The sequence below is a fragment of the Crocodylus siamensis genome, chromosome 2 (assembly GCF_052110815.1).
Source record: "Crocodylus siamensis isolate JL-2025a chromosome 2, ASM5211081v1, whole genome shotgun sequence".
In the NCBI taxonomy this organism is placed as follows: Eukaryota; Metazoa; Chordata; order Crocodylia; family Crocodylidae; genus Crocodylus; species Crocodylus siamensis.
The window spans coordinates 49,546,811-49,564,085 of NC_143396.1; the positions used below are offsets into that span (position 1 = coordinate 49,546,811).

Genomic DNA, 17,275 nt, shown 5'->3' on the forward strand with positions numbered 1-17,275 from the left:
GCTAACCACAAGATGCTTTTTATACCTTCTGAATGAGAATTCTTTTTTGTGTCTGCTTGGCTTGAGGAGCCTATGAAATCTGTTTGAGCTGTTAGCCACAGATTACAAATTTATATTATATAAGGACTTTGTTTGTAAGAGTTGAGGAATACCTGATATTAAGGTCAATCATTGGAAGTGACATTTTTTCCCATTTAAAAAAACAAAACAAAACAAAACCCTCAAAATACTCTAATTTGTAATTCCCCCTATTGTATGCCATCTTTTTTAGTAAAGAACAAAAAATTATAGCTCCTTTAAGACCTCATCATTTTAATAGTCCTCCATTCCAAAGTAACAAAACCATTTAAGTTGCAAGGATGAAAGAACTGCAAACTAATGTCTTGACTCAGCAGTCTGGTATGCATTTTTAAAGTTAACCTGTGTTACGCATAGTAATAACTTAGGCTTTCTGTACCTATTTAAAGATTACAGGTTAGGTATTATCATGTATTTATGAAAAACTTCTGCTAGTGTGGCTGGCAATCAGGTGCATATCCATTCTGTTTTAAATGGAATTAAACCTTACAAGTTTTCTGTGAGAGAGTGTTTAATTTGCACCCTTGCTCTCCTGAATGAGCTAAGCCCACATATGCATACAACATACCACATTTATTGAATGTGACTACTGTTTACATTGTTACCTGCCTTCCTAACTTTTATACTTTCATCTTGTGCTACTGCTGCTGATTGGCTCATCCAAGCTGTGCTGTTTGAATACTGCCATGGAGTTAGCTCATGTAAAACTGCATGGCTGGCTTTTTTTTAATAGCGTAACTGAGGCCATGTTTTGCTGATAATAGGTACTACAGAAATAATGTACTTCATTACTTTCTTTATGCAACTGTCTTTTAAACAAACGTAATATGCTCTATATCTATGACCTTTCTCCTTTTAACTCTTGAAAGATCAAGAACAGAATTAGAATTTGCCTAAAGGAACTGTCACAGACCAGAACATGAATATTGTGCAGTGTGTTTTTTCTTGGTTAGAATATGTATAATAATAGCTTGGTGTTGACAGCATTAAGGTTCTTCATTAAAAACCAAAGTAACATGACCTTTTCACTGCATGCATTTCCCAGAGCACACTGTCACAGCTTACTTAACAATAGCATCTGACCCACAATGCTGCCCATGCTGTGCCTCTCAAACTTCTCTTGTTTTAAAATAAATTGAAATCTGGCTCTCTGCAGTAGTGCAAGGAATTGGAAGTATCCTGTCAAAATTGGTTGGGGAATATAGCTTCCCAAATTTCTACCTTTTGAATTGACTGTCAATAAAGTATTTTAAGACATTTTATTCTTGGACTTTTTATCCTAATGATTCTGCTCAATTAATTTATAGAAAGGCAGAGTTGCTGTCTAATGTTAAAAACAAGGGACAGTTGAGAGATGTGGTGCTCATGTGCCTGCAGTGATACATGGAACTCATGCAGATATCAGTTAGTTGCTTTTGGAAACCTGCAAAAAAGATGTATTTTGATTTTTGTTCTAGCACCCTCATGTGGCCTACCTCTAAAATTTGAAAAATGACAGCTAGAAAATAATGCTCTACTCATTTTTCCTGCTTTGTTTAGGAGCATGAGTATGTTTGACATGAGATGTGAAGATGAAGCAGTCATGCAGCCTCACAGCAAGGCTCGCCATGAGAAACTGCAGAATGTCCACAACCAACTGAAAGAGGATGAGACCAGATGGCAAGATGTGAGTACAAAGTAAGATTGTCCTGGTCTTTAAGTAGTCACTGCTAAATCAGCTGAAGAACCTGCAATTCAGCTGGAGTTGGCTGATGTGAGTACTACTTTGAGTAATTATGCTGATTTCAGCATATCCAGTCCCTGAAGCCCCAATGCTTCAGGCCCTTTCAGGCCAGAAACTTTGGAAAGAGTTTGTAAGTGTACCAGCTTAGTAGAGGATTGGGCTAAAATAGTTCAGGCGTGCCAGCATCTGTAGCCAGCCGCATACAAAGACTAGCAACACCTCCGGCTGTGCTGAGTTCCCCAACCTAAGTGACCAGGACCCAGCTACATGTGAGTAGTACTCATTTTAGAAATAATGACTGTAGAATAATGAATGATTGAATAGCCTTTTGATTTTTTTTTCTCCATTGAACTTAAGTACAGTAATTGGTACAGTACTGTCCCAGTATAAAAAGCTATTTTTAACGATTCTAAAGTTTTCTTTAAACAGAAGTTCAGAAATACTTAATGAAAAAGTCAAAATTAAATGATAAAATTACAATTAGATTTATAACCAACAGAGTGATAGTATGGTTAGTGTGAGATCTATGTGTTGTAAAAGTTTATATATGTTTGGGGTCATTGGACATATTTTTTATTTTATTTGAAAGTTTTTGGGACTCTTACTATTGAAATGAAAAGTGTCCTAACCCACTGTATATGCATTTCCAGAAATGCCTCTTGATACTTTATACTCTGGCTCTAAAATCTCTTAAGAGCTATTCTAAATTCCCTTATGCAAATGTCCTTGGCACCCTAAGAACAGCTTTATGGAGGGGACATTGTTTGTATTCATGGTGTGTGGTTCTTCATGATTTCACTTACTAGCATATGTCCAAGCAGTAAGTTTGCTGACAATTAGCAGTTTCATATCTTGTGCTACTTTTTTTTTTTTTACCTTTGCTTCTTTAAAAAAAATGGAAAGGAAAAAAGTGCATCCTTCTTTAATTGCAAAAATGGGAGGGAGTTTATGATGTGCAATCTGCTGATGGAAAAACCTAATTTCTAAACAATAGGCAGTAGTAGGAGTATTTGAATAGGTAAATGTTTCCTTTCCTCATCAAGTATAATTAGTAATTGAGGGAAACTGAAGTAGGGGGTTTTATAGACTCATTCCCTTGAGTGTAACATTAGTAATGTGCATCTAAGCCAAATGAAAGTGACAGTATTTCTTCCTATTTTTAGTTAAGTTGTTTTAATACTGTAAATTACATGGACACTATCATCTACCAGTTACTGATGAAAACTCAGTGGAACCATTTAGAAAACTGCAGTAAATGAAATAGTTTAAATCAAGTAATGCTGTTTTTCTTTAAAACAAGAATTTGCTAAAGTACTCGGAATACATTCTGCATACTAATTTTGTAACATTGTTAAGCTAGTTGAAGTGATAAATATGGCACCTCATACTTCCTGTTGTTTTAGTCTTATTTTTCTGCATAAAAACACTTTCATATTCATGCTATGAGTATTAGTTTTATTTTTCTAAAGTTCAGATTTTAGCCCTGTATTGTTTGGTTTTACAGTTTTGAAATATTTCTTCCTTACTGTTAAATCCAGACTAAGTACAAATCCGGTCCCCTATGGCCTGAGTTTGTGAGCTAGACAGGATGCAAGGAATATATACCATATATTGTTTGGTGCTGCTTTTCACTCCAGCAGAAGTCTATTGGAGGGGGCAGGACTGGGGAAAGAAAGTGATCAGACAGGTCACTGGGTCTTCACAGATGTGGATCCACCAGCCAGTCTGTGGATAAAGAATTTCCCAAACAGTGGAGCCTAGTGTTCTGGTATGGGGCAGGGAAGAGCTAACAATTTGCCAAGGAGGATTTCATCCCCTGGATCTGCCATGTTTTCTGTCTGACAGTCTGCGCTTTATATAATACCTGCTTACTTAATCTTGCTATAGGGACTAGAATTTACCACACATTCATTAGGGCTAAAAGTGAGTGCACTGACCAGGTCCTTTTGTTGCCTGGAGTTTCTATTGCTTTCAGCTAACACAGCACTGCAGCGTCAAAGGCCGTGTCGAGATAAGCACAGATGTTTGGATCCCCAGGGACAAATAGCAGCAGTGCACCTTGCACCACAGCAAGGTGTCCCCAGGGAACACCTGTACCACATGTGCTTTGGCTGCGGCAAGTTACTTCAGAAGCAGTAAGGGAGGCTGGGAGCAACACTGCTGGCCCCAGCAGCCTTGGCTGGGGTTCGGTAGGTCTCCTGGGGCTGCAGCAGTGCCGATCCTGCTGGGTAGAACCTGGCTGGAAGTCACAGTGCAGCTCTGGGAACTTGGCTCCACACTTCAGCAGTGCACTGTGTGTGCACTGCTATGGGGTTTTTTTTTTCCATGTTTTGTTGTTGTTTTTGTTTTTTCTCCCCTGGATATCCAGGGGCCAAAAAAACTCCAGAAAAAACCCCCAGAGCAGCGCATGCCCTTGCAGCATGGAGAACACCTGACTGTGCGGTACATGACGCTGCAGACGTGTTTGCGGTGCTACGTGCTGCACGGCTGTGCTAGTTAGGATGAGCCCAAAAAGTCCAAAACCTAATTAGCAAGGATATAAAAACTGCACTGAAATTCAGTAACAAAAAAGTCGAGCAACTTTTTAAAATTAAAATATTCTGCTTTGCTTTTTAAAATTTAGGACTGATTCATTGGTGACCCTCCCGGTACATGAAATCAGCCTATAATTAGAGAGGCAAGGATTTCTTAGGATCAACTAAATAGGTGGGATAGAGTTAGACAAGCCTTTGCAGCAAACATTCTTCAGGCATTCTAACACAGTTTAAGCAGGCTTTTGGGGTCATCACCTATTTGACAGCACTGGGCACATCTACATGAGACACTAATGTGCAGTAGAATTAATCGCGGATGACACTAAGATGTGGGGAGAAGTGGGCACGCTAGAAGGGAGGGACAGGCTGCAATTGGATCTGGACAGGTTACAGGGGTGGGCAGATGAGAATAAGATGGGATTCAATTCTAACAAGTGCAGGGTACTGCACCTAGGGAGAAAGAACCAGCAACATAGCTACAGGCTGGGAAACTCCCTTCTCATCAGCACAGAGGCAGAAAAGGATCTTGGAGTCGTCATAGACTCCAAAATGAACATGGGTCGCCAATGTCGGGACGCAGTCGGGAAGGCTAACTGCACCTTGTCATGCATCCACAGATGCATCACGAGCAGGTTCAAAGAGGCGGTCCTCCTCCTCTATGCAACGCTGGTCAGGCCACAATTGGAGTACTGCATCCAGTTCTGGGTGCCGCACTTCAGGAGGGATGTGGACAACATGGAGAGGGTCCAGAGGAGAGCCACTTGCATGGTCAGGGGGCAGCAGGATAGGCCCTACGAGGAGAGGCTACGAAACCTGAACCTGTTCAGCCTCCACAAGAGAAGGTTGAGAGGGGATCTGGTGGCCGTCTATAAACTGGCCAAAGGAGACTAGCAGGCAATGGGAGAGTTCCTGTTCCCCCGAACACTACTGGGAGTAATGAGGAATAACGGCCATAAGTTGACAGAGAGTAGGTTCAGGCTAGATATCAGGAGGCACTACTTCACGGTCAGGGCGGCTAGGATCTGGAACCAACTTCCAAGGGAAGTGGTGCTTGCTCCTACCTTGGGGGTCTTCAGAAGGAAGCTAGATAGACACCTAGCCAGGGTCATTTCACCCCAACATTCTTTCCTGCCCATAGCAGGGGATTGGACTTGATGATCTGCTCAGGTCCCTTCTGATCCTACCAACTGTGAAACTATAATCTACTGTGCATTAGTGTCACAAAAAAAATGTGCACCTGCACTACTGCACAGTAGCTCTGGTTGCTGCTTATTCAGTTAGTACCTGTTATTAGAAGTACTAACCTAAATGAGTTGTAACCACAGCGCATTAATGAATGTGTGGACTTGCCCTGTTACTATTGTTAACACTGAACATGTACTGTGTCTTATTTAGGATCTGGCACGGTGGAAAAGTCGCAGAAGAAGTGCTTCACAGGACCTAATAAAAAAAGAAGCAGAGAGGAAAAAGATGGAGAAATTATTGAGTGGTGATGGAGCAGGTGAACGAAGGAAAAGCATCAAGACCTACAGAGAAATTGTGGAGGAGAAGTAGGTTGTTCTACTGGAATGCAATTTAGTGTCTTAAAAATACTGTATGTTTCAGGTATGGTGTGTAGCTACTGCCATGTTTCTGATATGGGACACGAGGGAAAAAAATGAACCAATTTTATAATGCATTGTGAATAATTTGTCCAAATTATTCCAGATCAGGCTCAGCCCACATTTGTAACTCTAGGTAACTGTGTATGGAATTATAATTTCTCATGTTCATCCCACACAGGGAGAGAAGAGAAAAAGAGCTACATGAAGCATACAAGAATGCAAGGTCACATGAGGAGGCTGAAAATATCCTACAGCAGTACATTGAGAGATTCACCATTAGCGAAGCTGTCCTTGAGCATTTGCAGATGCCAAAAATTCTAGAAAGAAGCCATTCAGTGGAGCCAAATTCATCATCCCCACCTAAAGACCCAAATCCTCTGAGATACTTACGACAACAATCGCTGCCTGCTCCAAAATACACTGCCACCATTGAAGCAACCATTGTTCCCACCGGTGAAATGGAAGCCAGCATTTCAACAGGCCACATGTCTCCCAGCAAAACTGTTGTTTCCAAGCCTGTGCCTATGCTGACACCCAAGCCTTATTCACAACCCAAAAACACACAGCAGGTTTTAAAAAACTTTAAGGTAGGACATGCTGTATTATCCAAAAGCAATGTAAAGGGAAAAGAATCCTAACATAAATCATGTGAATTTATGCATAGAAGCACAATTTAGAGTTAAGGAATTGGGGAACAACCTGGAATTGTCAGTCCTAAATTCTCAGAAAAATGAGTTCCTAGCAAACTCAGGTTAGTCACTTAATAACTAATAGATATTTTTGACATGAATCTTTCTGTGCCACAGGTCCCTATTTGTAAGATGGGGTAATATACTAACCCTTCAATTCACAGGGAGGAGGTGTATTAAAATTAATTAATGTTTATAAAACATTTCAAGACTATGATGTGGAACACCATAGAAAAGACCATGAAAAAGTTAATAGTTTTGTCTTCAGAGCGGAATTTGAATGGTGTGTAGTAAATGAGGCATGAAACCTCTGAATGAACAACCAACAAATCCCTGAATAGCTGCTCATTATGTGTGCAAAAATCCTGTTGTCAAGAATTATGTGGTCATATAGTGTGACTGGATCATAATGTGTATGCGGAAGGGGGTTGAATTAAGGTTGCACAGATGATTTTCATTCTGGTGTTTCTGAGCTTTAGTGCTCGACTATGTAACGTTAATATTTTACTGTAATTTTCTTCATGAAATTAGAGAGACAGACTGGAAGAATTTGGTTTCGAAGTAGCATTGGATTTCTTAGAGTGTAGGACAGCAGTTCCCAAACTCTGGGTCGTGACCCCAAATGGGGGTCACAGAAACAGCAGATGGGGTCATGAGAAATAAAAGTTACTTTAATCCAAGGGTGGGCAAATATGGCCTCCAGGCCAGATCTGTCCACCAGGCAATTTCATCTGGCCTGCAGGCACCTATAACTAATTGTACCTCACCCAGCCCGCACGCCTCGCTCCCACTTTCATGCATGGAGAGGCCTGGCCCATCCAGTATGCAGCTTCTGGGTGGGGTGGCTGCTACTGCTGCTACTGCTGCAGCTACTGAGGGACCTGCTCAGGTTCCCCAGCATCCCATTTGCTCCAGGCACCAGGTAGGGAAGTTGCAGGAGTAGACAGAAGGGGTGCTGCAGCTGGTTGGGAAAGGGAGCATGGGGCTGGGGGCAGCATGGTGCCTCTGCCCAGAGGGACTACAGGACAGTGGAGCTTGGTGGGCAGGGAGTGGGTGTGAGGGAGTAGGAGGCTGTAGGGACCTCCCACACACACTTCTGCCCCACAGCCCCCCCCCATGGCGCACAGCCCTTGTTGGCAGTGGCAGCAGGAGGTGGTGAGTACTCAGGGCACTCATGGCCGATGCTGCCATGAAATCCAGAAAAAGTCTATATCACAAGGAGACTGTCAGCCAAAATGGCTAAATATTTAGTGCAGGGAGACATTTAGTCAGTATGAAGCTTCTGGGTGAAAAGTGACCTAAAATCTGCAAGTCTTTGTTACTGGGGTAAATGATGGTTGAAATGAGGTATTATCCCATTTTGTGTCAATATGAAAATGAATGCTTTTGAGTACCAACAGCCTCTTCAGTTCTGAACTATCTCCCATTGAAATTAAGGGCAGTTCTTATGGACATATACATATTTCCAGTGCTAACTGCAAGATGCTTCATGCTGACTTACTGAAATATGAAACTAGTAATTCCTGTTTCTTTTTTAATTGATTTAACCTCTGACTTTTACCGTTCCTGTTGAGTGAGACCTGGATCTATCTTTGGTTGTTTTTCTAATTCTCATTCTTTTAGTTTTTGTCCATAACATGAAAAAGGGGAAAAACAGTTATACTTGGGCAAGCTCAGGGTTCAGTTGTTTACTTTAGGTTGGACCATGAAATCTATCTCAGTAAGAATTATGCCAGAAAGAATTAAGTCATACATTTTTTTTTACCCTGTTTAAAACACAGATCTATTTATGATACTTTTCTTTAATGGCAATGTGTTGACTTGCTCCAGTTCAGGAGGAGAGAAGGATGTTTGTTTAATTCTGCAGCCAGAGCATCTGTTCTGATCATTCAAACGTTTGCTTTCACTCCGTAATATAAATAGAGAAATGTCTTAGTCTAAATAGTGACATTTACAATGGATGGGTTTTAACTGTGCAGTATTTTTCTGGATTTTTTGTTTTTTAAACTTTCATGACCTGTCTACTAGATAACACAACAGAGAATCCCAAGGGAGTTGTGGATTTGAGACTTGCCCACATTTGTATTCAGGATTAAGTTTTGTGAGTAATGATGAGTTGGGTAGATGACATGGTTAGGGAAAGTACAGGAGTGCTTTTATCTTGAGCAATAATAAGAGTGTTTGAAATGCATGCGCATATTATCTGTGCACAGGCTTGCTTTGGCTTATTTAAGACTTTTAAAATATGTCAGTCATCCTCAGGTCTTTCAGAGTTTGTGGTTCTCTGAATTACCTTGATATATAGAGCAGACCCTTGACCAGTCATAGGAACAGGAAGAGTCAGGTGGATGAGCAGTTTGCTCTTGACCAGGAATTGTTGTGTATAGCAAGCTGAACTTGTCATTAATAGGAAATTAAGTTGTCCATTACCAGGTGAATGGAGAAAAATGCATGGAAGAAGATGGGAAACTGTATGCAATTTACTTTAAAAGAATGTGCCAGTTTATTGCAAAGTCCTTTTCTCTGTTGTTTATGTCCTTGCTGAATGTCCTCATGTCCTTTATAATCTGCAACCTAATGTTCCAAGGAATAGCTTAAGTCTGAGCTTGTTCTTGCATGCATTGTTATTTATGCAGTTCTTGCTGATTAGCCATTTAAAAACATTTCATATGTCCTATATAACATCTCGTATAGGGCATCAGTCCATATAAGCTCTCTGCCAATAATTAATAGCCCATTGCCAGAAATCAGACTTCCCCCTCAAAAACCTTTTTTCCATGGAGACATCCCTTTCTCCATGGAAGTTCCCTATAAAGACATGCAAAGCCCAACTAAGTTGCTGTCCTTCAAAACTCTTTCCTTAAAATTAATCTCAGCTGCCATATCTTTACCATCTCATCTACAGCTGTGAAATGTGTGCACTGAGATGGCTACTGATTTCTTTAATTACAGTATCATGATATTGTTAGCCAGTGCTTTTCCTGTCTTTCTTTTGTATCCATCTATTCTGTATTACTGTATCTAGATTGTAAGCTCTTTTGAGCGAGTGTTTTTGTTTGCACGTATTGTGACTTGCACGATGGGACTTTGGTCCACGTTGGACTCTTTGATACTATTGGGGGTGCAGGTAGTGCTAATTTGATCCTCCTTCCCTAAATTCATGGTTCAGATTGAGAAGCTGCAAACTCTGGGCAAAGGGAATGTTGGCTTGAACCGAATAAATAGTAAAATAAATATGCAACTTTTTTCTAATGTTTCTTTTAAGAGATATAATACCTATTATATATCAGACCATTTGCCCTTCTACAAAAGTGTGGCCTGTTAGGAATTCTTGTTACCTGTGCCATCATTTGACTCTGGAAGGGGAGGAAGGTTGCTGGCTTCTTTTCATATTGTGATCAGTAAGACAACAAAACATTAAGCTAAGTCCTGCTGGTTTGGCTCCCTTAAACCGACTAAATTCCAGAGCACACAATGCACTAATATTGTGGTGAGTTGTCTGATTACATAGCAGTTCATCAGTATAATTAGTAACTGGTAAGCATCCTTGCCTCTCTTGATGCAAGACAAAACCAACGTGTTTAGTACAAAATGCTTTGAAGAGTAGTGCTTCAAATTCTGTTGGTAGTTTTAAAATGTAATATGAAGCCACCTTGCCAAGCTGCTCTATCTGTTTAGAACCGTTCCTATGATTGGGGGGGTTTTAGTGCATTTAAACATTGACTCGCAATTATTATCCTTCTTAAGAGTTACACACTTGTTCTTTGTGCTTTTGTTCAAGCTTCCCCATGTATAGTCTGTTTTACCTGTCCCAACTCTACCCTGAACTACTACTCTAACTATTATCCTCTTAAAAACCTGCTCTTGCTGTGATACCCTCAAAGTGTGCTTATAATTCAATGGGAGAACAAAAGTATATCATCCTTTTCTGGATTTCCTTATTTATCTTGTCCTCTAAGTGTCTGTATTTTGATTGTAAATTATTTCTGGCAGGAACTGCCTCTAATTTTGTGTACTGAATAATCCTAAATACACTACTAGTACTGTACAGATTATTATTTATTAATAAATACACGCCAACTTGATGTTTTTTGTTATTTCCTCAGCGTATTTATTTAACTGTGTTCTGCAGGTAGATGGAAAAGTCAGCATGAATGGGGAAACGTACAATGGAGTGGAAGAAGAGAAGGAAAAAGAATATACGACAGTAATGTTTGCCCCTTCGCCAAGTAAATCTCTCAAGTGTGAAGGTGTGGCCAGAGAGGACGGGCACCTTGTAGAGTTGAAGCAGGACATCACTAGCATTGAGCTCAGTTTACAAAGGCCTAGCCCTCACAGTGCGCACAAAGAAACAACAGTAAGAGCAAAAGTGAATGCATCATCCTTACTTTCTCTGCCAGATTTCCTTCTCAATGCATTTCATCACTAAGTTAATGAAAGCCAAGTGATTATATTTTGTTTTATGACAAGAGGATCAGCTCAGGTCAAAGAAATTATACTTTTTAAGTAATTGCTGCCATGGAAAGGTAGAGGATTCAAGAACTTTTTGCAGTTGGCTTCTTGCTTGGGATGTCATGTAACTGATATGCATGCTTCAGCTGTGCTGGCACATTTCACTGGGTCCAAGTGAGAAATTAACTCTGTCCCAGCTATTGTACAGGTTTTATTCAGTCCTTCTACTAATGTTAGCTGATTAGATCAACCACATAATTGGAGTGTGTGAGCCATTATAATTAGTCTCAGTTTTCCACCTTCATACTAACAGATGTTAATATGCTGGCAGTTTTAGCATTCAAATATTCATCATTCCATTATCAGGAAATATTAGAAAAGGAGGCAAGTTATCAAAATACATGGGGTCACTGTGTTTCCTGGCCACCTTACTGTACAGACTTGTATTAATTTAACTTTTTATCCCTCTCACTCTCACTAGAGAGAGGCAGAAAAAACTGGAGCACATCACAGCAGGACTCGAACCAAAACCAAACAAAAAACAAAGCAAGCTCTCTTCCAGGAAAAAGAAACATGAAGGGAAAGTGGATTTGGGTCTTTCTTACTATGTAACAAAATACAATGTCAGAAGTACCAAATGAATTACAAAAGCCAGGAATGATAATGAAGTTTATTCCCTTTAAATTACAGGGTATTAGCTAGATAGGTAATTGTGTGAGTACTGTTTCTAAGGATGTGTGACATTTTGCTGTTGCCTATAGAATATAGGCTCATTCTTGGTAACAGACCTACTTCTTCTGGCATACAAGCTGGGGGCTGCCAACCCCTGGTTTAGATTATGGTTGTATGGAATGGTTTGGATAGAGATGGTCCTGCCTCAAGCAAAGGGTTGGACTAGATGACCTGTGGAGGTCTCTTCAAGCCCTACTTCTCTGTGACTGTCATGGGACTGGTATGGAGTCAAGAATAAGTGACAGCAGGAAGGTAGGAAGATGGAAGTGTAGAGGATGGTTGGAGAGTAGTAATGAAATGAACCTTACTTCAGAAGTAGGATAGGGTTGCAGCTGACTTTGAATACACACTTGATTCTGCAGTTCTGGCAATTATAAATAATGAAAATAACCACAGAGTTAACATGATATGGAATCTTTGAGAGAATAAAATAGGCACCCACATCATACCGTTTCTAGAGTTCTGACTCAGGATTTTGTGACTTCAGTTTCATGATGGGATCAGCAGTTTTTCCAGTTTCTAATAAACTAATGTTAACATTCCTAGAGTATTTTTGTTTCCAGGAAAAAGAAACCAGATTAGTTTTAGAATGCAGAGGCAGTATTGTACAGGGAGACGAACTCAGTGCACTAAGCTTAAGACCCTTGTTTTCTGAGTCCACTTCTGGTCCTTTTGTTCATCTGTGGAGGTTTTTTTTCAACAAGATATTTCTTTCTCTCTCCCTGTTTCCATTGCCACTAGGTAGCCTAGGTCTTTACTGTGATTGCATCAGGTTCTGTATTCGTTTCATTAAAAAAATAGCAGCGGCTTTGTATAGCTTTTTGGGTTATGAAGAAAAGTTTGACACATGAACCAAGCACAATCAATGTAATGATCCCTGTTACTTGTGCTAGCTTTTATAACCCCTATGTCCTTATGGTTTTCCTTCTTAGCAGTGCCCCCTTTTCCCTCCCCACCCTTCCTTCTATATCTTATGTATTTAAATTTCAGCTTTCTATTTAGAAGCCCTGCTCCCTGCAGGTCCATTCATAGCATCCGACAAGGTAAGCTGTTGCTTACAAAATCATATGTGTCTCTGAATTAATTAGTCTGTAAGCTGCTATTATGCCCTGCCTTTTCAATATAACGATGTCTGCCTGAGTCTTCAGACAGCCTGGAATAAGACACTCTAAGAAGATCCACAAGGAACTCCATGCCATGGTATTCCTGTGGCTCTGGGTTGCCTCTGACAATGAATGGCTGATCCTTGCAGTGATCTTGAATCACTAACCTAGGGAGTTCTGAATTGTTATTGACAGCACAACTTTGTATACGTAGGTAAACGTGCAGCTATGAAATCAAAATTTAAGAGTTGTGTATTTTTGCATTAAATCTAACTACAAAGCTCAGTTGTAGCACAGGAAGGCATGGAAGAAGATTGCAGTTGGGCTTACTTTGATAAATATTGATAATAATGCATTGAGCTGTGAGAGAATATAGATTCAAGGTTTTTTAAGATTCTTTTCTAGCTAATTGAATTGTTAGTAATGCAGTGCTCACCCCATCTTCCTCCTTGTTAGAAGATAAGCCATGTGGCATATTTTTTCCAAAGACAAAGGGATTCCTCTTTCTACAGGTCTGATTTAGCATAAAATGTGCTTAGTTTCTGCATCACGCAAACTAATAATAAACCTCCTTATCTGATATTTGGCCCTGATCCCCTATTCCAGATTTCAAGAAAAATAAAAGTAACCAAGATATGAAAGCCAAGTTTTCTAAAAATAGAATGGCAAAAGAATTGTCTGGACTTTCCTTTGGGATGGTTGAAAATAAAGGATATCAGTCAGAATTTTTTTAAGCACTGAAATTATTTTATTTACTTGCTTACCCTATTTTTCCCCAATTTTCTAATTTCCAGTCAGATGATTTAGAGCTTTCTTTCCATTTCTTCCATATCCAGGTTTCGAATACAATTCACTAGAAACAGAACTTCTATTTGCCAGCGATTATGTTGTTTCTAGTGGGATGGGTTTTGTTTCTTGTTATTCTCCTAATTTGATTTGTGTTGTCATCCTGTGTATGTGTGTGCCTGAATACATGCACATGTAGGTATGGTGCATATTCACCTACCTGCTGTATATCATTTTATCTCTGGTCCTTCCCCTTTCCTGTTCTGTTTGCCTTATTGTTTTTCTGTCCTGTCATTCCTCTTTCCTTTTCATGATTGCTTCCTGCTGTTTTAGTTCACTCGTCAAATAGACTAGGCATATTTCAGTTCACTTGTCAAATAAATTATGCACCGTCTTCTAGACATATTTTTCTTTCCTTTGTGTAGTGTTGTAGTAAAGCAGTTCAGCTGATCTCTGGTGTACTCTAGTAGCAGATGTTGGATCAAGCTATACCACTTCATAGAGCGATATGATATGGGTTTTGTGAGGGTCAGGGGATCCCATTCATGAGCTTACACAAATGTACCAATTTAGCCCCAGACATCCTTCTTCCAACAGAAGGAGTAATAGGAAAAGGAGAGCTTACATTGTACTGATAACAACCAGCAACTGAAAACTTGTTTGGGGGTTGCACTGTTACTGCCCAAATATGGTTGTATGGAATGGATTGTTGAAAGATTTTGCAACAATATTGCCTACAGTGGAAATGAACACAACTGAAGAGTACTAGAGAGGAACATTTTCAGGTATTTCTAGAGCAGTAGCGGCCAGTATTTTTGGCAGGCACAAATTAGCCCTGTATCTTCCCCGAGTACCACTCAAGTCCCCTTCCCTGGCCAATCTGATGCTCTGCTTTCTACTTCCTGTCCTATGCTTCCTTCCTGATCTGCCACTCTGCTTTCTGCTTCCTGCTTTGTCTGCCACGGTGTTGCCTATACCTTCCCTGATCTCCTGTGTGCCAGGCACAAGCTCTTGGAGGCTCCAGGCTCTCGGAATCACTCTAATTAAAGCACTGCCCCCTTTTTCTCCCACAGCATGTGTAAAAGTGCTATAAAGTGTCACATAAAAAAGTGTGATTATGCTAATGTGCAGTAAAATAGGCTACTGCTCATTAAGCATCACTTCAAAACCATGCGCATTCATTACTGCTCATTAAGGCAGCCTAATGTGCATTTCTTTCATACCTCATATTGGAAGTACTAAATTTTAATGCACATTAGAAAAAACACCTTAATGCATGTGTAGACATGCTCAATGACATCATTATATTTAAAGTGTCTGTTCCATGACTCTGTGAATGAGTGACTTGCCTGTAGCTCTTGTTAAGACTTCACGAGGTGGGCATCCTGGCTGTGGGCATCGGGGGCGGGCAGCACACTCCTCCTCCCTTTCAGCCAGGCTAGGTGTAGGTGCAGGGCTCCCTGCAGGCTGCAGCAGCTTCCTGGGGCCATCTGCTGCCAGGAGGCCCCATGGATGGCCTTGCTTCTGCTCTCTGCTGTTTGCTATCTGGTGCCTGCAGGTGGCTGCTGGGACAGGACGGGACAGCCCTGCCCTGCCCAGGTCAGCAGAGAGACAGGCAGAAGGGAGGTGGCAAGCTGGCAGCAAAGCTTGTGCCTCTGCCCAAGCCAGCCCCAGCTCTGGCTCATCCTGCAGCCAGGGGGGACCGTAGCTCCAGCTGCATGATACACACCAGCAGAGGGGCCAGGGCCAGGACTGCTTTCACCTCAGCAACACGCATGCCCCCGAACTCACTCTGGACACACTGAGGAGGCGGGCTCCCTGGCAGGCAAAGAGGGAACCTGCCCTTGCTTGGTGGGGGGCCTCCAATTGTCTGTTTGCCCAGCACCCCAGTAAATGTTAATCTGCCAGTGGTCCTTATCCACTAGCGATCAGGATTTTAGCTTTACATCATATGAGAAATTATACTTCCAGCTCTAGGATTGTTCTGTATGAATTTAAATGTGTAGAAACTTCCCAGTCAGCTGCTGACCCATGGTGGCTCTTGGCTTTAATAGCTGATCTGACTACAACACTTACATGACTGCAGGCAAAAGAGTGATGACAATAGTGTTGCAGTGGCATAATGTGCCACCATGCTTATGTCAGGCCCAGCTTATGTCACTGTTAGCTGCTCATTCTCAGGCGTCCAAACAAGTTGCTATGAGAAGCTTGTTTCAATTACAATCCCAAATTATGTATGGTTTTAAGGTTTGACTAAATTCCTAGCATTCCATTGGGAAAATCATTGTATGTTTAAAACAGTCATTGCAAGATGAAAGTATCTGAGCCAATATTAATCTTGTCAGTATTAATACATATAGCAGCAAATTCATTTTGTTACTGAAAATTCAATTCAGTAAAAGCCATTACTTCCTAATTTTCTCTGTTGTATTTTTGTTGGCTTTAGCTGGATAGCTGTGTCACAAGGTTCACTGAACTGTCGCTGTTGTTATTTTAGCTTGTTAGGTGAAAGCAGGGGGCAGCAACTTACAGCGAGCCTGTGAAGCCATTTGATGTGGCCTGTGGATGTGGGGCTTCAGCAGCTGCATTGACCCAATTCAAATCAGATGAAGGCAGGGATGCAGTGGGAAGGCGGGTGCTAGGACACAGGTGCCACCACCACCACTTTTCCCAGTGGCTGCACAACAGCAGAACCCAACACCATTGCTTTCCCTGAAGTGGGATAGGAAGAGTGTATGCAGCCAGCACTTTCCCCCACAGTGGTGGTGGGGCTTTATCAGCAGTCGCTTTGCCCTGCTGTTCTGCCTGTGGATACTCTTTCCATGCTGCTGTGGGGAAAAACAGCAGTGCTGAACACTTTCCCTTTGCAGTCACAAGGAAAAGTGGTGGCAGTGGCTGGGTCTTACCTCTGTGCTCCAAACTGCCCCGACCTGAAGCAGGTCAATCCAGCCCACAGCCTGGAAAGGTTGCTGACCCCTGGATAAAAGAAGTTTCAACTAATACATACGCATTAAAGATAAATAAATCTATATTCTCATTTTTTTTCCATTTTCTGCCCTTCTAGTAGGTTAATTATATTCTCAGCTCAGTAATATTCTGTCCTAGATTTGGTTCTGAATTATCATTATTTTTTTCTTCTGTATTTTACGAACAGAAATCTGTTTGCCACAAGGGCAGGCTAATTATGTGTGATCGGTATGGTCATAATTAAGTGGGCACAGGCCCCAATCCTATTTAGCTAGGTACCTATATTATCTGTCAGAAAGAAAATGAATTCATTTATATTAGTCCCAAACTGGCATTCAATATCTGTACAACCAATCTCGCAAATCACTTCATGAAACGTATTATTTCAGATGGAGGAGTTGCTATGCTTTATTGCTGGTTCATTCATAATTAAACCAAAATATAAAATAACCTTTCATCACTGACCACAACTTATTGAACTAAATATTAGGAATAACTGCATCATTGGATGTTTTTGAAAAGGAAGCATAAAAATAGTCTACCACACTGAACAAAATTCACTGCCCTTGAGAGATCTACAGGGACAGAACCAGTGTACTAAAAATCT

At 40.9% G+C, this 17,275-nt stretch overlaps 1 protein-coding gene across 9 annotated transcripts in view; it reads left to right on the plus strand.

Moving 5' to 3' along the window:
• LIMCH1 (LIM and calponin homology domains 1) overlaps window positions 1-17,275 on the plus strand; it is a 314,049-nt gene that overhangs the window by 260,221 nt on the left and 36,553 nt on the right. For 8 of the 9 annotated variants that reach the window (XM_090035832.1, XM_090035833.1, XM_090035835.1 and 5 more), the window contains 4 exons: window positions 1,618-1,744; window positions 5,731-5,885; window positions 6,118-6,526; window positions 10,761-10,997. In XM_090035832.1, coding sequence (XP_089891958.1) covers window positions 1,618-1,744; window positions 5,731-5,885; window positions 6,118-6,526; window positions 10,761-10,997 — 928 coding nt within the window. The remainder of the gene's footprint in view (window positions 1-1,617; window positions 1,745-5,730; window positions 5,886-6,117; window positions 6,527-10,760; window positions 10,998-17,275) is intronic. The other variant, XM_090035834.1, reaches the window with a different exon arrangement.